Here is a 24,309-nt window from a genome sequence, read left to right as displayed (position 1 = left end):
ACCGTTTTTTTTAAAACTGGACACAGAGTATTGCATGTCCCACTCTGTGTCCAGTTTTAAAAAACTGGTTTTGCCACGGAGAGCATAAAACGCTCACCGGCGCTCACGGCGGGACACTTTTCAAACCCATTTAAATTAATGGGTTTGGAAAGATGCCGGCAGATTTCCGTCTCCTGCCCAGTTTTGTGCAGGAAACGGAAACCTGCAGAACGGACTCCCGGGCGCAGATGTGAATGAGCCCTTAGTAACCACACATTAGCAGAGTGTTCCAGGTGACAGCAAAGTGTCCCAAATTCAAGCCAATCTGTGGAAAAAACAGTGTTTTCAAAAATGCATGTGTTTGAAAAATGCAGCATGTCAATCTGAAATAGCTTTCATTTTCTCTATAGATTTCATAAGGGAAGAAAACACACAGCAAAAATGCAAAGAAATATGCTGATAAAACGCAAAGCATTTTTCCACAGGATTTTTTAACTGCATTTTGCAACATGGGGCCTTAGTCTAAGGCCAGGGCTCCACATGCCGTAAACGCGGAGGTTTGGCCCTGGCAGAAACGCGGCTTAAAAAAAAACATGACATTGTACAGTCACATCACCATGGATGGAATTCTAGGGAATCCCATCCCCATGTTGCAGAAAAATATGCGCAGAGGATACCCTTCGATTTCCAAAACTGTCATGGTTTTGGAAATCGCAGCATGTCAATTACACCTACGGAAACCCCAGCAGTTTCTCAATAGGTATAATCGAAGCAGAGGAAACCTATGAAAAGCGCAGCCAGAAAAACCAAGTTGCCTTGACGGCTCAGTGTTCCCTGCAGCACTTTTTTTTTACTGCTGGATGCTACATAGGCCTTAGCCTGAAAGATTTTTTCTTCTAACCATCTTAGTGGTGACAACTATGAATGCAGGAACTTTCTACGGTCTAGGACTTACAGAAACACAGTCACGATTTCCTTATTGCGGACAGGTAGGGACACTACATGTATGAGAAGATATCCCGGCCACAATAAGGAAATCAAGGCTGGGTTTTCAAAGTATAGACAGTTATTACACTCATGATCTATTGGCAACCGACCAAGACAACACACTGTCACCACTAAGACGGTTAGAGGAAATCTTTAAGACTCTGCAAAATTTTTAATTATTGATATTTGCAAATATGTTTAACTTTTATTTATCTACAACTGTAAATATGGCTGTGTTCATGAGAAAACCCCTTTAAGATTTGGTAGCAATGGGGCAATGAGAGATGTTTTTACAGGGTATCTCCTTTGTTGTGTCTGGCTGCATTTACCGTGGGCTGTTCATGACAGGTAAAACATCAATGAAATGAAGTTTTCCACTGCACCAATCCGGGCTATCTGGGTAATGAAGAAATCTGATGGATTTTCTAACAGGAGAGACTCACTGCAGCAGCTCTCTGATCTATGTAATAAAGAAGCCTAAGCAGGGAGCGTCCCTCTTATACATTCATGTGCTCTAATAGTGGAGACAATACAGAAGCCGGCATTTCCTTCACATGCGCAGTCTTCTTTGAATTTAAAGAGGTATTTTTTTAAAAAGTTTTAGGGTGCAATAACCTTGAAAGTAAACCAAATATAATTTATTTCACTTTGTTGACCCCCCCCCCCCCAACTTAATATCCTCCATCTTTGAATTGGGATTCTATTGAGTACATACTGCCCTTTGTAGCAGTCTGTATTCTGTCTATGATGTAACATTGCAGACGATTAAAGGGGTATTCCCATGACGCTTGTTCACTAACCTGCAGGCTGTTGTGCTCTCTTCACTTCCTGCTTTTTTCGGCACATTGGTGGGCGGGGTTTCACTTGTACGGCATTGGTTGTAAAGGAATTACCACAGTGTGAAGCTGATGTAGCAGAGCTGGGTTTGAGTCAGTTTGCATTACATACAGAGGTAACGGATTCCCTATTTCAGCCCTTATCAGCCAAATTCAATTAAACTGGCTGATAAGAGCTCAGAAATCTCGGAGCTCTCACCTCCCGTATCTGAGAAGCTCCACTACTTATCAGACACAAACAGCTCAGAGCTGCTCCCAGCCCCTCCCCTCCCCTGAGAGCAGGCAGCTACATCACTTGACAAATGAGCAGATAATCCCAAGGGCCATAGAAACGGAGTGTAAACAATGAAGTGAATAAATTAAGATAGCAGCCAAACAAAGCAGTTTTGATAAAGCAATGCATTTAGGAAAAGTCTTAAATCCACATAAACTAGCAGTATAGATAGGATCCTTGTGATGGGACAACCCCTTTAATTTCCTATAGCTTACAATTGATGCTTTTATAAGAATCTTTTTATACTTGGTATGTAATAAACTCGAGCACTTGTTTGGCTGATATCTTCCTGACCCCATCATGGAGAGAATAGAGGAGACTTATCTCCCCTTAGAAAAAAAGGATTGGACATATTGAAATTCAGCAAGACAATCCGTACCTCGGGATTAGTCAGTTGACTAAAGGAGTTTCCAGGGCTATGATATTGATCATCTGTGTTTGGGATAGGTCATCAATCTCAGATCAGTGGGGGCTGGACATAGTGGCTGTATTTGGTATTGCAGTTCAGATCCATTTGTTGAATGGGACAATGCTGCAGCATAGCCCTGTGACCAATGGATGTGATGTCACTTCTTGGAGCTCATTTCTTGGTGTTGGACTTTACCGATCTATTATTTATGGTCTATCCTAAGGATAGGTAATATAATGTAATGTAATGTGTATGCGTAGTTATGTTGAGTTGCATGTAGCTTCACTGCTTCCACGGAGATTTAGGAGGAATCCAAGCACTGAGAAAGAGCTTCAGGACTATGCAGTTCCATTTGGTTGCTATAAGAACCCACCAATAGACTACTGACTACCATTCTTATTTACCCTCATACAATCCCATTGCCTGGCGATAGACATTGACCCTTTCCTAATTTTGTTTTGGTTATTTTGTGCGCCCTCACCATAATGCAGCTCAGCGCACGTCTATAAATTCCTACCTATGAATAAAGCAATGCATTTATATGGTAGACTTTCCTTGTCATAAAAGTGCATGTTCATCCTATGAGTCACCAGGAAAACCTGGTGATACATCCGGATGTAAGAAATATGCACAAATTATTATCTGCATAGTGCTATAATCTTTATGTGTGTGGGGGGGATAAAACACTTAAAGAGCAAAGAATCTGAGGATGGAAATGTGGAGCCAGTTTATCATTAAACCTGCGGATTTGGACACTGGACTATGTTGCAATGATGGTTGAAAAAGATGGTGAAACATATATTTTCTGCTGGCCTGGTATTCCCTTATGTCCTTACTAGTTCAGTTTAGAAACCAATTCTCTTAGAATTTTCGCCTATAGAAATGGATTTCTTGTGACTGTGTCGTCCACCTATGCGATAGGAAAGTTGGTGTTACCATATAAAACTAAAATTATTGCTGTACAGAAAAAGACAAGGCAGTGAGTTCATTCATTTGCATTGTGAGAGATAGAACTCAAAGGAACCCATGATATCTGCTTAGTTGCAATACCGGACACATCCTATGGACAAAAGTGGTGCTGTTTTGTTTTTGTTTTTTTTTCAATAGCAGATTAGCATGGAGATGAACCCTCCCTGCAATAATTGTCAGGATACCTGCATTGTGGGGACCTAGCGCATACATATTGCAATAGTTATGGAGAAATGTAATAAAAATGGGACGCTGTTGTTCAGGACTTATGTCTTGCTTTCTGTTCTTTCAGCTTGCACCAGTCCTTATCTCAAGAAGTGAACCTGAAGGAGCAATTCTCCAGGGCGATAAACCTGTACGATGATGCTTTAAAAAACCGAGGAGAGCTTCTTAGGGTGACCCAGCAGCAGAATGAAGAGCTGGGACGTCAGCTGCATGAAGTTCAGTGTCAGAATTCAGAGCTGAAGGAATCCTTACGAAAGGCAACAGCTTGTCAAAAGGACATGGAAGAAAGGGCCCACAAGTAAGTCCAGTCCCTTCATTCAGAGCATGGCTTCTAGACCATATAAGTTAATCTCACACGGGTTCCTTGACACTGAGAATCTTAGCACTACAAAATAACTTAGACTGCGTTATACCTCACAGACTTCCAGATAGGTTTCTTGAGACTCCTCCAAGCATATTCAACTGCTACCACTGGAGTGCAGAGCACATTATGGGGACAGACAACATGCCTCTCTTATGTATGTCTCTTCTGTAGATTTGGAGAAACTCGTCATTGAAGTGATATACTTGAGAGAGGCAGTAGACCCCCTTTAACCATCTAGTGGGTTTCTGGCCACTCGGCTATTAAACATTCTATATAATTTTCTGAATCAATTATTGATAAAACTACTATGTAAGATTTGCATCCATGTGACTGAACATCTATTATGTAGTATGCATGCTTGATATGTACAGTATGAATACTGTATTGTCTATTTTGTTTAAAGGGGTTTTCCAGGACTTAGACCTACCCTATCCATTCACTTGAATGAGACTGTGCTGTCCCTGTACTACGTGATCTATGAGAGTGATGGCATAGGCACAGAGAGGAGGCAGCATGGTGTATTCAAATAGCTGATCAGCAGTGGTCCTTGGAGTTGGATAGGCCATCATTATGTAAGTCCTGGAAAACTCCTTTAACACGCGATAAATGGAAGTAAAGTACATGTTCTCACTAATCTGAAAAACTAGGTTTGATGGGAATCATACACAGTCTCATCTTAACCCCAAGTACACCACATTACATGTCTAGTAAGCTGAAGTTGTAACACAAGAGAGTATACACTGTCTACCAATAAGTATTTGGACCCCTGCGGTAGAATAGAAAAACAATATTTCTTCATATTCAATAGCTGGTAGAACCCAGCAGATGCTTCCTTATGGATGGTATTGATCGACACAATACTCCCGGATGCCTGTTGAGTGTATGTGAGCCATGGGTTGGGTGCGGTTTCTCTGGCCAGCAGTCGTCGGTCTCTATCTCCCAGTTTTGGGGATCTGCCAACTCGGGGCACATTCCGACATTCACCGTTCACCTTCCACTTCGTAATCCCATAGGCCACTGTCAATTTTTGGGTAATTCAGTTCAGTTGCTATGTCCCTTAAGGATCGACCATTTCTGTGGTACCCCACAATTACCACTTTCTTAAATGCTCGAATGCTGTTTCCTATTTAACGGCGTGACGTACATCACGACCGCAGATATCTTCATTTGCATGGGTGTCCAAATACTTCTTGGTAGACAGTGTATTTTTGGCATGTGTGAGGAAACTAGAATACCTTGAAGAAACCCACCCAAACACGGGGACAATATAGAAACTCCATGCAGTACAATCAATATGTCATATTGACCTGACCAAAGTAACACGTTTTATTAGTTATGTCTCAATAGGATATTTCCTAATATATCAGTGGTTCTCAATAGGATATTTCCTAATATATCAGTGGTTCTCAACCTTTTCAAGCAAAGTACCCCCTGGTGAGAAAATGTCACAACTGTGTACCCCTAAAGTAGTGACCACTAATTAATAAATTAAGGCTTTATCTAGAGCCTTTATTAACAATCATAGAATGGCCCCATCATTGCCCTCATATGTATTGTAATGGCCCTCACGCTCAGTAGAATGGTCCCACCCATGTAATATAATGGATCCCACAGTGTCCCCACATGTAATATAATGGCCTCCACATATAACAAAATAGCCCCAATGCTTAGTGACAAAATAATGCCCCAGAACAGCCCCTCCATGCAGTGTAATGAACCACAGTGGCCCCTATATGCAGTAGAATGGTCCCTGCATACAGTGTAATGTCTCATAGTGTCCCTTAGTGGCCCCTCCACAAAGCATCATGTCCCAGAGTAGCCTCTACATTAATAAAATGAAAAAAATAAAAAAAAAATATCCCACATACATAGAGATTAAAATTTACTTTCTTAAAATTTAGCAAAAATATAAAAGCAAATATAAAAAAACCAGCAGACTAAATGAAACCTTCTGAGAGATGGGGGTTACATTTCAAGGACAACAGTGTCCTGCACGAATATATTAGTTTAGCTTCTATTCTTCAGGTCAGTTTCTAGTAACTATTACTAAAATAATGGATTGGAAGTTAGAAATGGTTCCGTTTCCCAGCCTGAAACTATATGGGAGAGAATCCTTGCACCTTAAGTCTGTGGTTTAACGTTACTTCCAGCGCAGATGTCTGCAGGGCATTGAGCTTAGTGTCTTGTCTTGTAGGGTTTGTAAGTTCCACGGGGCCCTAAAATACACACAGTAAAACAAAGCCCACCCACCGTCAACTTCACACAATGACAGTAAGACACACACAAGGGTAGCGCTCCTTTATACAGCCAGCTTCTGCCTTTAGACTCAAGATGCACAAACACACAGAAACATCTGTTTCAAGGGCGCTTCTTCCATGGAGGACAGAAGAATAGTGAGTGTGAGACACGTCAGCTGAGTGTGAAGTGCATACAGCTTGGCAAGGGCACATGGAGAGGGGGAGGCAGGTTAAAACCTGGTTACCTTTTCCTAACACAGCTGTGACAAGTATGTTGCTGCTGAGAAGAATCAGTGTAGGAAGCTGATAGAAAGCACAAAGAATTTAGCACTGGGGTGCGAGAGGGATGAGGGGTCTGTGAAGTAGCCGGATTATCATAGGGCTGGCCAGAGAGTACACAAAACTCTTTTCAGCTCACCTGCCAGTCAGCAAAGTCACATTCTGCCTCGTCCTCCATCAATCTCTCTTGAATATGGCGTAAACGGAACAATGTGCCCACTTAGAGGAGAGAAAGTGCCTCTTGTCTGTTTATGAGGAGAAGTAGGATAGCCAAGATGATCTGTGGGATCTCCATATATCCTAGAGCGTTATTTCAAGGGTCTTTATAGCCGCCAAGTCAAGGTCCTTATAATACTTATGTGAAGATGAAAAGGTTTCTCTCATTTCCAACGCTCCTGTGGTATCTGCTGCATTCCTAAAGGGGTTTCATAGTTTGGTTCATGTCTCTATGGATATAATATGTGGAATATATAGATAAGCATTGTGCTGACCTTTTACCTCTTCTCTCTGTAACCCTAGTCTCTGAGGGCATCCATATTAGTAAAAGTGATAAATGAAGTTTGGGGTCTTACCCTTGACCCCAACTAGAGAAAAAGCACTAGTATCCGCCAAAACACAACAACCGTACAGTTGAGCTGGCCAAGTGTGCATGTATTTGGAATGGGTAGAGGGGATGGAACAGCTGCCAAGCATCAAACTGAATGGATCAATAACTAGAAGAGAAATTCCTGGTATTTTGGATTTATTTTTTATTTTTTTTTGTTGCTTTGCAATACCTTATGTATATGACAATCTGGTAAAGGGTTACTTTGTAGGAGCTATTTTTCCAAATAATATTTTTTTTTTTAAATAAAGTGACTTATAAAAATAAGCGAAGTTTGTCATGTAAACCTTATGTCTTCTGCATACAAGCAGCAATATAAATAATGGATCTTCTCACTGTCCGGTTACGTGTGTGTGTACATATACTACTTCTCTAGACTAAGCCTGCAGATGACGTATTTGTTCGTGCAGATATACATAAAAGAAAGACATTACAATAGACATATACAGTGATAAAGCTATGAGAATTTTAGATGACCACTCAAAACTGCAAATAATAGGTCTCCTGGGGTGGGGGGTGTGATCTTCTTACCGAAAAGGCATAATATATGGTACATCATATCCATCAAATGTGACTTTTCTAAAAGTTTAAAGATAAACAATGCGAATTACAGAAACAAAGATTTCAGCAAAATTGATTTTAAAAATTTCCCCTCATGAAAAATTTCCCCTCCTCCCCCATGTCAGTTTGAGGGTTTTCCTGGGCAGTTTTCATGCTGAGGACCTATACTTAGGATAGGCGATTATCATTTGATCACTTGCGGTCTGACCCTCACCAACCAACAGCTATACAAGGGATGGTGCCGGAAGCTGAAATGTATGAGAGCTGTAGTACTGAGGCACGACCACTATACAGTCTCTTCTGCTTCCAGCACCATCCCCAGTATAGCTTCTGATGTCTACAGGCAGCAGGAACAGCTGATCGGTGTAGGGTCCATTTGTTACACCCACACAGATCAGCATGAAAACTGCCAACGGCCTGAAAAACCTTTCTAATATGAGTGGTGTTAAAATAAAAAAAAAAGTTGAACATGATAGAAAGGACAGCTGCTTTTCTGTGCATACACATTTCTGGCATTTATGGGATACCCTGTGGATGTACCATAACTGCTTAAGATGGAAGTATAGTATAGTAGCTTTATAAGCCAAATTAGCTTTGAGAAGTCTCTTATAGCCATAAAGACAATGAGTAAAAAAAGAAATGTGGATGGCTTTATAAACTACTAAATTTTCTGTGTATGTTGCTGGGTTACTGCAGCCCTGTGCCTATTGCCTGAATATATGTAGAGCTGCAGCCCTGTCCACTGTATAGTGATGGTGCTGGGTTACTGTAGCTTTGTGCCTGTTGTCTGAATATAAGTAGAGCTGCAGCCCTGTCCACTGTATAGTGATGGTGGTGGGTTGCTGTAGCCCTGTGCCTATTGCCTGAATATATGTAGAGCTGCAGCCCTGTCCACTGTATAGTGATGGTGCTGGGTTACTGTAGCCCTGTGCCTATTGCTTGAATATAAGTAGAGCTGCTTTCAGCCCTATCCACAGCAGGAGTTTCTGGCGCTCAGATACAGCTGAATCAGCTTGTTGGTCTGGGGTCCTGGCTTTAGACCCCACCGATCAAATGCTGATGGTCTATCTTGGGGAAATTGCTTTAGGGGCTGGAAAACCTTTTATTGATAGGTCTTATATCAGAAAATTTATGCCAAGTAAAAAGTCACCCAGGGTAAGGCCATCCTGCATTAGTGGTTCTTTTAGGAGCCACCGTCATAGATTCCACCAAATATCATGGATGAACATGAGCTATTCTATGAACTTTATACAGTATCTGGTAAAATAATTAAAACCCAGTTTACCCCATTACAGTCATATATGTACAGGCTCTGACATTATAATCTGCACTATTATCACCTTTTGGGGATTGAAGCCCAAATAACCCATGAATTCTTATTGCTGATACCAGCATAGTACAGTATATGATACAATCTAAAGGGGACATACACTTGTGCTCGGCGATGGGATCTCAGGGTCATTTAATCCGTTATCTGGAGGAACCTCTGTCCTATCCGCCACCGTCTTATCCATCCAGAAGTTGTAACTTGTAAACACATTACTCTGTATAATATACATAGCGAATCTATTATGTGCCGTCACTTCTTTTTAACCAAATCTGTCACCGCGTCCACATTTGCTTGGTAAACACGCGAGAGAATAAGCTGTTGTTTCTTTAAGCCAGGGATGGCGGCGGAGTCTTTCTGCTTTTTATGAATACATATTCCTTTTCTAATCTGTAAGTGAGCAGTTTGCAGTAGCGAGGCCGTTGTATACTTTGAAATACTATGTAAATATGCTTTTTTAATTCTGGATGTAGCCTACGATCGCTAGTCCTAATTTGTTTGTGCTTTCGGTCTTACTAAATATTAGTCTTGACTTTACAGCTATTTCCCTCTGCCAGACACTCGCTTTGTGTCTGAAATATTCCACAACAATCACCTTCCGACCGTTTCCCTCTGCGGAGTTTACCCAAGTATGCTCCGTATATTTTGCTACTGATAAATCAATAGTACTGTGTTGTAATGTGTAAACTTCCAGCTGTAAACGACTTATAAGCAAACTCTAACCACGGGTCTGACTTGTCACCCCTGATCCTGTTGGCTTATAAAACACTCTGCTTGTTTTAAATATAGTCTGTATGTGTCAGCGTAGTGGAGGGCACAGACTGTAGGCACGTATCCTTCACAGGGCAAACTAGGTGACAGATATAGAACTAGTACATGCCCACATCCTCAGGCATCAGTACCAAACCTGTACCAGGCCCCAGGTTTATAGGTTGGACTTGATGGACTGATGTTTTTATCCAACCTCATCTACTATGTAACTATGTAACAATTTATAGTGCAGGTCTCCATATATTGGGAAGAGGCTCCTTATGGGCCCTCTATGGCTCCATGTGACCGAACCCTCTGCACCCCACTCATGTTACACCCCTCCCCAGATCTACCCAACAAGTTATATTGTAATTGATCTGATGGACATATATACGTTATACTGATGCTGAGGCCATCAAGTGTGCCAATTCTGATCGGGAACCGAGAGCGTACACACCTAGAAGGGGTAAGGAGTTGGCTCACCATAAAGTACTAGGCTCTTTTTGATCTTTGCTATGAATCTCCTCTTTACTTTGTATACCAGTGATGCCAACCCATGCACACAACACATCACACATCCAATGGAAGTCAATTGGTATATGCACATGTCCGGTTTTGTAACAGACGGTGAATAACTTCCATTCAATGATGAGTCTATAAAGTTTTGTAATGGATCCTTAAAGGGATCCTATCATTAGATACCTTTTTTTCTGACTAACACTTTAGATATCTTCTCCGTGCCGCCGTTCAGTAGAAATCTGGGTTTTCTTCGGTATGCAAATGAGTTCTCTTGCAGCACTAGGGTCGATCCGCAGCGCTCAAACAGCACTGGGGGCGTCCCCAATGCTGCGAGAGAAATCTCCAGCGACGCCTCTATCTTCCCCAGGCCCGATGGCAGAGCTGCATGCCTAGAAGATTGAAACCCAGGACGGAAGAAGACACAGGGAGAGGGCTTTCCAGAAGAAGATGGAGAGTTCTTTGTTGCTGGAGAGTTCTTTCGCAGCATTGAGGACACCCCCAGTGCTGTAAGAGAACTCATTTGCATACCGAAGAAAAATGGGATTTCTACCGAACGGCGGTGCAGAGAAGACATCTAAAGGTAGGAGAAGAATAGCCTTTCTTAAGGTTATTCCTAAGTGTTAGTCAGAAAAAAAGGTATCCAATGATAGAATCCCTTTAAAAACAGATGACAAATAGATATTAAAAATGGACAGATAGTAAGAGAATAGATGAAAATATAGGACACATGGATGGAAAATGCGGTTAGTTAGTTTGCATGAGGCATTACACTTATAGAATCCAGCCTACTAACAGAACACTGACTACTGTTGGTTATGCAAGGTGAACCCTGCTATATCTCAGTGCTGTGTTGAAGCAGACACATTTTATGGTTAAACTACACAACCAGTTATTGCTATAGTATATATCTTCCATTGTAGACTCCGTGGCTATTTATAGCCTTCATATTATTATGTCCATAATGAATGCACAATATATACAACCAAAGGCAAACAGAAAGGGACTGCCAGAGTTGCAGAAGTCGCCTGAGACTTTTACTTGTTGTCATTCCTATGTGTCATTTACACTGTAGGAGAAATTCTCGCTGTGTCTTGGCTGCTTTATATGCGGTGTGCAGTATTTATTTTTGTCTATGCTGTTGATCTACTTGAGTCATATGATAGTCATATGCTCCACATTGTACTTGCTCCGGGCCACATACGTGGTGCAGTTTGGTTGTTTGGGCTGAGCACAGTTCGTGCCAAATGCAGTGAGGTTGATGACTTATATGTTGGGTTATTATGGAGATGGGGTAATTTATATGCCGGATAACACAATGACCAAACACAGTAGTCTTTTTATGATAGCCATAAAACACTAAAGGTAGCAATACTCATTGGGTAAATGTCAAGTCAAGCCCAATGATCTGTACGGTGACTGGTAGACCATCTATTGTGAATGGGGTATCCTAATTTATCCCCAATTGCAAATATCTGGGGAAAGAACGATGATCAGGTTGTTAATTTTTACATGCCCAATCCTTTTGTTTTCTAAGGTCATCTGTGTTGTCTGGTAATGGCTTCCTCCCTCTACACAGTCAGAGCTCATGCACTTATACAGTGCATGTTTATAGTGGGATGGGGTGTGTTTAGGGACTCTACCGATCTGATACTGATGATCTATGCTGTGTCTAGGTCACCAGTATCAATTATCTTCAGGTCCTAGACAAACCCTTTAAGAGGTCCTTTAATACAGTCCAGTGCGTCCAGCCTTGATGGACTTGTTTGTTATTTATTCCCCTTGGAAGCGAAGTTCTGATCCATTATAACTCAATGGGTTCTATTAGGCCGGGTTCACATGGAGTATTTTGGACCGGAATTTGATGCGGAGGCCGCCTCAGATTCCAGGCCAAAAAACAGGTATCAGTGACTGGATGCCAGTGCAGTGCACCAGCATCCATTTGCGGCACTCCGATCCAGATTAGGCCCAAATGAATGGGCCTAGTTGGGAGGACAGAGTGTCTTCAGAATGAGCATGTTGCATCTCTTTGTTCCAGCTGCCGGAAAAAAGAACTGACCGGCTCCCATTGATTTCAATGGGAACTGTTTTTTTGGTCAGGATTTTGAGGCCGATTCCACCTCAAACTCCTGAGCAAAATACCCTGAGTGAACTAAGTCTTAGAATTCTTTATAAAATAGGTCCCATTGGATCTTTCATGGCATCTGTAAAAATGGAGCATTATACGCAAAGTTATATCCGATTTCCAAAGTTATTGCCACACAGCTGTTCTTGGGTGGCAAATCTGTCTGATGTGGGATTGGGAGTGGGATATGTATTTCTGTATTACCGTGAAATACAAGGGAGCTCTATGCTTTCTGTTGGCAAATTTACCAAATGCCTTGGGCACCGCTGTTTGTATTGTATTGTGTTCATTTAACTATTTCCTTTCCACCCACCCATCCTCACTTTCAATTGTAGGGTTTGCAGATCGTCCTGGGGCTCTGTTGTATTTACATAGTCCCATAGGATGCAACAGTTCACTATGTATTTGACCCTCACTTTATTTAAAATATCCCAACCTTTTGTACCAATGACTTCTATGCACATTGATGTGTCTCCATGGTAACAGGACTGCAAACAAACCCTGTGTAGTCTGATCCTGGAGCCATACCCTTATCCGAGTGTCCACACGTAACGTACCAAGTGGATGCTAGCAAGCTGTAGTAGTATAGACGGGATTATTGCAGAGCGTTGTAGTCTGTTGCTATGGAGACACACGGCTCTACATAGGCACTGCATACACTAAAGATTACAAAGAGGTCTGTACGGTTGTATCAGCTATTATTTTAGAGGAATTATGAGGATACCAAGAGGTGCATAGAAGGGGAGTGTCGGAGAGATTGGGAAGGTCTAATAGGAGCCTTAATAGTAGTCACCAACATACCTCCCAACTTTTGAAGAATTGAAAGAGGGACAAAATGTGCGGCGCGCGTAGTGCGCCGTGGAAAATTTAGCCCCGCCCACTTTTGTGTTGACTCCGCCCACTCGTTAATTTTTCATGTGCCCGCACACTGTATAATCCTCCTACAGTCACCCGTAAATTATATGTCCGCCCTCTATCTCTCCCCCAGTTTCATATACACCCTTCATCTGCCCCCAGTTTCATGCCCCCCCTCCATCTCTGCCCCCAGATTCATGTCCCCTCCATCTCTGCCCCCAGATTCATGTCTCCACATCTCTGCCCCAGATTCATGTACCACATCTCTGCCCCCAGATTCATGTCCCCACATCTCTGCCCCCAGATTCATGTACCACATCTCTGCCCCCAGATTCATGTCCCTCCATCTCTGCCCCCAGATTCATGTCCCTCCATCTCTGCCCCCAGATTCATGTCTCCCATCTCTGCCCCCAGATTCATGTCCCCCCATCTCTGCCCCCAGATTCATGTCCCCTCCATCTCTGCCCCCAGATTCATGTCCCCACATCTCTGCCCCCAGATTCATGTCCCCCATGTATGCCCCCAGATTCATGTCCCCTCCATCTCTGCCCCCAGATTCATGTCCCCTCCATCTCTGCCCCCAGATTCATGTCCCCACATCTCTGCCCCCAGATTCATGTCCCCCATGTATGCCCCCAGATTCATGTCCCCTCCATCTCTGCTCCCAGATTCATGTCCCCTCCATCTCTGCCCCCAGTGTCATGCTGTCCTCTCCATCTCTGCCCCCAGTGTCATGCCGTCTTCTCCATCTCTTCCCCCAGTTTCATGTCCCCCTTCCATCTCTGCCCCCAGATTTATGTCTCCACATCTCTGCCCCCAGTTTCATGTCCCCTCCATCTCTGCCCCCAGATTCATGTCCCTCCATCTCTGCCCCCAGATTCATGTCCCCTCCATCTCTGCCCCCAGATTCATGTCCCCTCCATCTCTGCCCCCAGATTCATGTCCCTCCATCTCTGCCCCCAGATTCATGTCCCCTCCATCTCTGCCCCCAGATTCATGTCCCCTCCATCTCTACCCCCAGTGTCATGCCGTCCTCTCCATTTCTGCCCCCAGTGTCATGCCGTCCTCTCCATCTCTGCCACCAGTTTCACGTTCCACCTCCACATTAAACTTACCTTCTCCTCCGCTCCCTCGCCGCTCTCTGCGCGCCTCTCTCACTGACACATATGCGGCTGAAGCGAGGAGCTGACTCAGGTCAGCTCCTCAGCCGCATATGTGTCAGCGAGACCGGCGGCAGCGGCGAAGCGAGGAGCTGACACAGGTCAGCTCCTTGCTTCAGCCGCATATGTGTTCAACTCAGATCTGCGTCCTCTGGACGCAGATCTGAGTTGAAATCGGGACATACCTCCCTCCAATCGGGACCGCGGGACATGTCACCCAAATCGTGACTTTCCCGCGGAAATCGGGGCGGTTGGGAGGTATGGTCACCAAGCTTCTTCCGAACCGAACATAACTAAGATCTACAGTATTAGCCATCAGAGACAGGCCTGAGGATGTGTACTAACCAGGGATTTTTGTGAAATGATATCTAGTACACATCATACGGATGTTTTTACCTGTTATATTTTACCCTAAGAACTACTCCTTTAACACTATTGTACTTTTGTTAGTGTATCATTCTGCTTGCAAAAAATACACATGGCACAGAATGTTCAAACCAAATTCTGATCACTTAAAGGTTGTAGAAGTAAATAATTCACATGAAAACTCAAGTGTTGAAAAAATGGATTAAATGCACAGGGATAGAAAAAGCACTGATGGAATCTGCAGCGAAGTGGAACAGAGATTAAGAAACGGCAAAAGCCAAAAGAAAAAAAATTGACATTTTTTGGGCCGAGTTCTGTAATGACGTTTAATGGCTTGTACTTTTTTTTTTTTTATAAATTTTATTTCTATACATGAAACGCAGGAACATGCAGAGACATGCGGGGCCCCTGGTCGACTTTCAATAGGAGTTTGACTTTAAGAAAACTAATCTGCTCAAAGTAGAAGGGAAGTTTGTAAAACTTGGCAGACTTCTCCGGAGTCTCGGATGGCTGTGATCTTTGCTGCATTTTTATTTGTTAAATGTAATTTAACCTTATTGCTAAATGTCAAGATCTTTTAGCTGTCATATAGATTTTTTTTTGTAGAATGTCAAAAAAAGTGAAAAACCTCTGTTACCTCTTCTTTGTGTGATAAGTGTTGGGTTTTCGCGGCTAATAACCTGAGATAGCAGCTTTTTATGTTCACTGTACTTGGAGACCTGTCAGTCTGGGAAATTTCAGGCACAGAGTCGACCTGCAAAGTCGAAAAAATGGTCATCAAATATATGGCATAAGATTCTCTTTTTCTTTTGGATGTTTATGACAAAGTTAGTAAAATCCATTCAGACTGGTTTATCATTCGGAGGTGTGGGAAACGTAGGTGAGATCCCTGGAGGGAGCTGGAATACACAGTCCAGTCACATTAATGTAACCACCTGTCAAAATCCAGAATAACCACCTTTCGTAGAGTGGACCACTGCGAGACGTGCAGGAAGAGAGGGGATGTTGTGATGATGTTCACTGGGATGTTGAGCCATGCCGACTCCAGTGCCGTGGCCAGCTGCGCTAGGTTACGCGGTTGAGTATCCATTGCTCGATCATCCCGATCGAGGTGGTCCCACAGATTCTTGGTTGGGTTCAAGTTCGGGGAATTTGCTGGCCAAGGGAGTACGGTGAACTCATCCTGGTGCTCCTCGAACCAAACACGTACACTGCGAGTTTTATGACACATCGCCTTGTCCTGTTGGTAGATGCCAACATAATTTCGCATGTAGGGGTGAACATGGTCCGCAAGGATAGATGCATACTCAAAAGTAGGCAGTGGTCACATTAATAAGACTGGACTGTGTAGTAGCCATACTTTGCAGTCAGATTTTTTTTTACCTTTTTTAATTTATTTTTTATCTTTTTTAAATGTATTTATTTTGTATCTCAGCTATTCACCAGTGTCACTATCTGCTTGCAGTCAGTGAATGGTAACATGTGTTGTTTATTTCTTAAAGAGGATATTTCGCCACCTCCAAAAACTACAAATCTATTCATCCTTTAATAGGTACCACTGGTTCTTGCATCCGTTCCCTAGCAGTAAGTGCAGTTTTGGTACCTGATCTGCTATTTAGGCTCTGTAGTGTCAGGGTTTTTTCTTTTATAGGGGGGGAGCACGTTTACACCTTCTTGTTTCAAGACCCAGTGTCCAATCATACCACACCTATAACCATGTACATATCTGACACATAACTGTGCACTGAGTTTTGCAGCAATCCAATATTTCTATTTGGATGTGTTATTTTTTATTTTGTAAATTAGTGTTTATGTGGTTTTGGAAAAAAAATGGATGTCAACTAAACAAGCGGATTGTCAGTGGCTATTGAACTTGTCTGGCTGCATTAGGCTTTATAAATATTACACAGTACTTTGGGACTTCATTTGGACAGATTTACAAATATGTCCGTTCCCCATCTCGGAGCATACTGTAACATATGGACTGTGTTGTGGAATTGCGCTCGGGACTTTGGAGCCCTAATATCTAACTATAGTTTGATTGTAGTCCATAGACTTTATACTTGTCCCCTACATTTATCTTTTGGATGGGGAAGGGGATTATTGATGTCGGCACCAGTACAGTTGTGAGAATTCAGAAGTAGAGGGTTTAGCTGCTGGACTATTTGTGCCTGAGACTGTGTACACAACATAATTGTATTATTTCAGGCTGTCTTATTAGACCCAGGGCGGACTTCTTCTGTCACAGAGCCAGTGATATCACGAAATTTGCATGCTGTGAGTATTTGTATAAACTGTCACTGCTAGAGGCTTCTCCACTTTAATTTCTATGGAAATCAGCAAGACCTTAAGTGCAGTCATTCATTTGCCCCATGGCTACTCAGGAGTCCGGCTCATAAGCAGAGGTATCATACTGCAATATGAGCGCTGAGATCTGTAAGGTTGGCCTTTCATGACAGTTTGCTCAGTGCTTTACACTGACTATTGCTAATAGTATGTAGGACTTGTGCTCAGGCACTTGATACCTGATATGAGCTCTCTACTGCCTCATCCACTGATGTAGGAGGTATATGTGAGAAGCCTGAGGACTGATCAGTTCTATCAGATTCTCATCATTCATCCAGTTGATAACACAGCCAGTCGCTGGACACCTTAGATACCAGATACAACATAGGGCATTGTATGTACTACTAAAAACATATATACTCCTGATTCACTACTGGGCACTATATCTATAGGTGTCACCAATCAAATAAGTGCTACAAATACCACTGGCCACCATAACCTGAAGACTAATTACTGTACATGGTGCATCCCTCTATACGTAAAGGAGTTTGTATTCCATATGTGTCTGGACGCTATACATGCCACTGACCATTCTTATAAGGCTCTTTAATGGCTCAGACATTGACTGTTTTTAGAGAAAGGTTTTCTTTCTTCTGGACGAAATCTAATTTGTATTCCCTTTCCCATGATGCACTGCTTCTATGACTCCCTACACCAGCTGGTGTTCTCTCCAAGGAACAATCTTATCCCTCGAGAGCTACAGGTAAAAAGTTTTTTTGGGGTACAATTATTGATGACCTAGCCTAAAAACAGGACAGCATCAGATCGGTGAGTGTAAGGCACCCATAATCCCCACCAATCAGTGGATTCACAGAAAATGGAGCAGGAAGCAGACAGCAATACCATAGTCTGACCACTACATAGAGAACGTCACTGTATCCATCCTGTTCTACTTTCTGTGTATCAGCTGTTTCATGGGGGAGCTGGGTGTCAGACCATCTCCAACCTGACAGTGATGAGCTATCTGTGATCAATATTTTTTAAAAACTCTCACCACAAACCAGCACTGGTGAATAAAAAGAATCCTGGAACAGCTGTCTACAGGAAGATGTTTCTTTCTTTTGGAGGAGACTCTGGCTTGGCTAACATTCCTTGTCATATTTAAAGGCTCTAAAATGGATGGGAAATTGATTTACATGGCTTGCTGAATCCAGCACCTGTATATATATACACCCCAGAAGTACTAGCATCACATTCTGCAGGAATGAGTTATTGACCATAAAGTATTAGATATTTTGGCCAACAATATGTAGCCATGCTGTATCCTTGTACTTTGCCTATAACATCTCAGTCCCTTTCTGAACCGTTGCATGTAGTAGTGTAGAAGAAACACAGTGGTCCTCACGTCTATCAGAGGACTTTATTCCAGAGGTGGCCTGCTATCTGCTACAATAATGGCTAGTCTCCATCCAAGAGCCTCAGTCATGGACGTATAAAAGCATTTGTTGCATCAAAGTTTCCAGTTTCATACCACATCCTAACCCTGCCAGTTATTATCCTGACCATCCTCCAGAACCAACCATAATTATAACATTAGGAATATATTCATAGGAATTGGTTATGATCTTGAGAAGGATTCTCAAGAGAAGGAGAAGGAATCAGCGTTAAATTCTGCCCTGAATCTCCCTTCTGTAGTTTGTGATGGGAGGCAGAGATTGACAGAGGATGTTGAAAAAAAATAAGTTGCCAAGGAATACCCATGGTGCAAGGCACGTGTGAAAGCTATGGCAGGAGGCTGAAGAGGAATATGAGACAGAAGTCCGCCTTAACTCCTCTCCATTGTCCGACTTGTGAAAGATGACAAAGACATAAATGATGCCAATGAATTCTTACTAACAATGCTCACCGCAGACTGCCCTCACACTAGGACCACATAGTACCCAAATAATGGTGCCACACTCTACCCGATTGTTCTGCATTGCTTTCTATTCCATAAACGGGAACATACGCATCAGCAACCACTACCAATTCGGTGAAGACAAGTTGGGCAGAAAGGGTAGAATGTGTATTCCTTGACCTTTACATATCATCAAGGAGACTTGGAATTGGGTAACACTTGGTGACCCCCAGGCTCCTAACTTCTGTAATACAGGGTAAATATTTTTGGAATGTCTCTCTATTTGCTCTTGTCAGACTCAAGATCTCAAATGAGAAGGGAAAAGTTCTCATTGGTTCTCCCAGTACATGTAGGTTCAGGCTCCTAACATACAAAGTGCATTTAGATGGTTACCAAGGCAAAAAAAAAAACACTTTAATACCTTTCTGCACTGGATTGTGATGCATTTCAGGAGGTCTCACGCTGCAGAATTAAATCTATAGCAGTCAGGAACTGACTTAGATATTCCAGTTATTTTGCACAAGTCATAGTCAATATGTTGATCCGCATTCACCTTGCACCACTCCACCCACCTTTTTCAATAGTGGTGGAGGAAAATGTAATGTAGACCAAAAATGGTGACTTTTCTCAAGTCTTGACCGCCATACAATGCATGATAAACTGGCCCCAAAGTGTACCAGAAGGAGGTATTACTTATTACATCTACAGAAAACTGGAGAATCCCATAAAATTCTATTCATCAAACAAGACTATACACTTTAGATAGACTTAATGTTAGCTTGGTTCTGGTTCTTCTTCACATCCAGTGTTTAGTCATTATTAGACCTTTCACCTCATTTGGTTTCTCCTCGCATTGACTGAACAAATGGTCTTATGTGCTGAAGTACATCTGCATATCGCTGCTGGCTTTTCGCGTATCCTCCATGTAACCCGGACTCTTCTGAATGGCCTCAGGCGATGCTATGTATTTCCATTAACCACAGTGAAAGTGACTCAACCGGTTTTAGAGAAATACCATGCCCAAGTGCACATCTTCCATATGTCTTGCCTAAGCCTTAATGCATACCACTTGTCAGGGGAAAATGATGTTTCACTTGTATTGTTCCTCCAAGTAATAGTCCTGGAAACCTAAATAGAATTTATATAAGGAACGCAGGATGAGTTTTTCTAGAATTCTGTAGCTAACACGTTGGGCAGATATGTCTATCAGAAGAAAAATGAGGCCCCTGTAATGTACTTGACTAACATGACAGCCTTTCCTGAGGATCTTTTATGGTGGGCTATGATTTCTTCAAATTCAGGTTCAATGGCCAATAAGAGATTCTGATGACATCATATCCCGTTCAAATATGTATGTCTGTGTATCTGGGAACATTGGTGTATTTGGTGTTCCACAAGATTGGCAGAGGCCAGAAAAGGAGATACTGTCAAAACCTAGACAGTTTTACAACATAGGTTTTGAGACCTTAAGAAATAATTTCTTGAGATAAAATTAAAAGGATTTCTTTTACACTAATGGACTTGTCAGCTTCTCTTCTGGAAGGTCTCCTTTAAGTAACAGTGTGCGTCATCTTCAATTGGTGATTTCTCTAGAAGAGTAGATCAACCTAGGGATATCATGTCTGGACGGAAATACACAATCGTCTCCAAATAAAGGGAATCTTCTCTTCTCCCCTTAGACTGGATGTCAGGGACTTACCATAGGTTTGGTAATATAATGCACCGTTGGAATATTTATTGGATCCTATGGGATGATTGACCTCTTTTGAGATGTGACCTGGCACTTTGTTTTACCTAAGTCTATTGCTATACCCCCCTCCCCACCTTCCATCCTGGTGTCTTTCATATTGTCCTTACTTTTGTCTTTGTCTGTAGCTGATCATTTCTCTTGATCTATTACTGATCATTCTTTATTTTATTTGAAAAGTTAGAAAACTTTGACCACAATACCACACACTACTGTATACATGGCCAGAAGTGGTTCTGTTTTTGGAAGAGTTCAGCCATTTTTTTCTATTCCTGTACAACACCTATAGAGGGCATTCACACGGAGTAAAGTGGCGCTGTTTTTGCCACGATAACTCCCAGTAGAATCAGCGCGGATAAAAAGACTCCCATTGACTTCAATGGGTTCCGTCTTCCATGCCGAACACATTGAAATCAATGGGAGGCTTTTTATCCGTGCTGATTCTGCCGCGAGTTATCATGGCCGAAACAGCGCCACTTTACTCTGTGTGAATGCCCCATTTGGCGTTCTGTGCGCCTTTTCACTTTGACTGTATAAGTATAGGCCTCTCTAGTTTTACATTGTTAGGCATATTTAGCGCCTCAACCAATTTAAGCCATGAGGTTTTTCCTTTATTGGATCCTATTACTACAGTGTCCAGAATCATCACTGAACATCTGTATAAGTATCTGCTAAATATCCCTGTGCGCACCATAGAAATTTGAATGTTCATGGTGGAATCAGGAGAGAAAGCCTAAAGGTGCCCATAACCATGAGCTATTATTTGGCACATCTATGGGTAATAGACTGGTAATAGTCTGCAATACGTACAGGTTAGTTTACAAATATGTTTTCGGAGATCAACTTTTTACCTGAATGTCAATAGGTAATATCAGTGTGAATTGTACCTTTCATCCCGGTGCAGTGCCAGTGCCAGGGCACTTCTAGTCAGTCGTAACAATCTCACTGCTATTCTTCTAGCTGAATGGTATTTTCTAACTTTTTGTTAGCTCTGGTTCTCATATCTGCTGTGATTTTGGTTGATGTGAAGCAATATGTCTCTAGACACTTGCTGATTTTAATTACAGCAATGACTGAAAATTAGGTCTTGCTTTTTTCTTGCTACCATGGCAGCAGTAATTTCAATTTCTTGTAATATCCAAGGAACAGGTAAACCACAAAAGACAAGCTGAACTGATCAAGTCCAGAAAATCCAAAAATAGTATAGACAATATCATGTTCAGGGAATCTGCGCTTGTGTAAGGCTGGCATTCCTTCTGTCCAACCCACATACATGCATGCTTGGCTTGGCTGAGGTGGACTTATCTCCCTTGAGACCACAAGTATCTGGCAGTACACAAGTATCAGGACCATATAAATTAGATGGTGCCCAAGTCCTGCAAGAATGGGTATTTGAGGGAGCTCTGCTGACCTTCATCCAATGTGTATGGCCACCATAACATTTTTTTTATGAAAAAAAGGGTCCAGTCTCTACACAAATGAGATTGGGAAACTATTAGGGTACAGATGCAAGATCAAACAAATGCTAAAGCAAGATTCGAACCAGCTATCTAAAATCTGCACTTCCCTGCAAGCCTAGACTGACCCTCAGATGTCATCACCAGCGCTAGCGACGAGGTGACGACTTTGCAGAATCTGACAGTCTCAATTTCACCAACAGAGACTGTACAAATAAATGCTCTGCAACCTGAACCCCAAAACAGAACCCACAATTGACTTATGGGGCAGATCAGAAACAGGAAAATAGTCGTACAGGCAAGGGTCAAAACCAGGAGAAGGCGTCAGAGGGAGAATCGGGAGACAAAAGTGATATCCAGTAGAAAGCCAATGGTCAAATCCGAATGGTACATCAAAGGCAGAATCAGCAAGCAAAAGAGATATCCAAATAACAAGCCAAGGGTCAATACATAGATGATGAGGTAGCCAAACTAGAGAAACTAAACAAGTCGGCATCCTCTGGGATGTAATGTGCAGGGCCCCTGAAAGTCTGCAAGCAGCAAGAACAAGCAGACACAGCTACACGACATGACTTGGTCATCTTGTGGGGAAAGGGGTGTCACAATCCCATAAACTAGTGTTTTATGGTACTGCTAATCTGATAATCTATAGAATGCGAATTGTGTGTAGTTCTGTGTGGTCTGAATTCCTCTTATCTGCAATAAATATGTATTAATAATATTTTCCTCTATCCCTTAACAGATTGGAGCGCCTGGTTGATGTCCTGCGGAAAAAGGTTGGAGCTGGATCTGTTCGGACAATGATTTGATGCTGCCCTCAGCGGACAGGTCTTCCTATGTCAAAATGGACATAGGGCTTAGCAACACAGCTACATTCATATTGAGGTCACTGGCGTACGAGATAAGAACCTACATTTCTATACTGTAGACCACAGTATTTTTTGTGGATGTGGTCCAAACGCATGTGGAGAACTTTATGGCATATCTGGAAAATCAGCTCACTCTGAGAAGACCCTGGAAACCGCCATCTGCATGTTTTCTTTTCATCGTCTATACTCATGTCCATATTCAGAGATTGGCAGGAACCAAGGAATCTAAGCTAAAAATCATAATTCCTACACAGCCATACAAAAGTTATTAAAGGGTTTGTCCAGAACCTGAAGGTAATTGATACTCATGACCACATCCGCCACATCCCAGTCAGCTGTTTTGGCCACCGGAAGCCAATAATATTGTCGGATCCCAACCAATCTGATCCTGATAACCTATCCTGTGGATAGGTCATTACTCATCTGTATCAGTTATCTTCCTGGACGCCTTTAACATTAATAAAGTTGCATATCAATCTTTGTTTATTTGATCGATCCCTGTAACTAAAACTCTTGCCAAGTCAGAGTAGCTTGTTGGTGCCCCTCCCACCAACACCTCACACCTAGGGCAGACATGTCTCCAGCCACACCCCTGCTTAGTAAATAGCCACAATCGGTAGAAATAAGAAATTTATCAACAGTAAAGGGATTTTGATGGTTTCACCTTTGCATTAGTGTTCTAAGTAGGATATAACTATTTATGATCCAGCACTGGAGAGTATGTCATAAGACTCCTTCTTAGTTCTGTTGGATGGGTTTGTGGACTCACAGATGGGAGGAGTATGTGGGAGACCATTTAGGTTATGTAACTGAATGAGCTAGGCCCATAGTATTAGGATTTCTCTTCTGGAGGTCTGATCACCTTTACATTTTTACTTTCAGTGACTATCTATAAAACATACCTCGCAACGCTCCAAAAATGGTGTTTCGTAAAATATATATAAATAAATATACCTGCCATAGTGGGAGTGCAGTGATGGAGGAGCAGGATATGGCTCCTAGTAGATATTTAGGGTCACCGAATCAAATAGGTTTTTTCCTTTGTGAATGGTTGCTACTAGAGATGAGCGAACAGTAAAATGTTCGAGGTTTGATATTCGTTTCGAGTAGCCCCTCAATATTCGACTACTCGAATCGAATATCGAACCCTATTATAGTCTATGGGGGGGAAATGCTCGTTTCAGGGGTAGGCAACGTTCGATCAAATTATACTTACCAAGTCCAAGAGTG

At 42.3% G+C, this 24,309-nt stretch overlaps 1 protein-coding gene across 3 annotated transcripts in view; it reads left to right on the top strand.

Annotated features, from left to right (window-relative positions):
* The window catches only part of MIPOL1 (mirror-image polydactyly 1), a 287,947-nt gene extending 263,650 nt beyond the window's left edge, over positions 1-24,297 (top strand). For all 3 annotated transcript variants that reach the window (XM_075282901.1, XM_075282899.1, XM_075282900.1), the window contains 2 exons: positions 3,747-3,977; positions 22,953-24,297. In XM_075282901.1, the coding sequence (XP_075139002.1) occupies positions 3,747-3,977; positions 22,953-23,019 (298 nt within the window). In that variant the 3' untranslated portion in view covers positions 23,020-24,297. The remainder of the gene's footprint in view (positions 1-3,746; positions 3,978-22,952) is intronic.
* Positions 24,298-24,309: the final 12 nt, after the last annotated feature.

This window comes from Leptodactylus fuscus, chromosome 7 (genome assembly GCF_031893055.1).
Source record: "Leptodactylus fuscus isolate aLepFus1 chromosome 7, aLepFus1.hap2, whole genome shotgun sequence".
Classification (NCBI taxonomy): domain Eukaryota; kingdom Metazoa; phylum Chordata; class Amphibia; order Anura; family Leptodactylidae; genus Leptodactylus; species Leptodactylus fuscus.
This window is presented reverse-complemented; position numbering and strand designations above follow the sequence as displayed.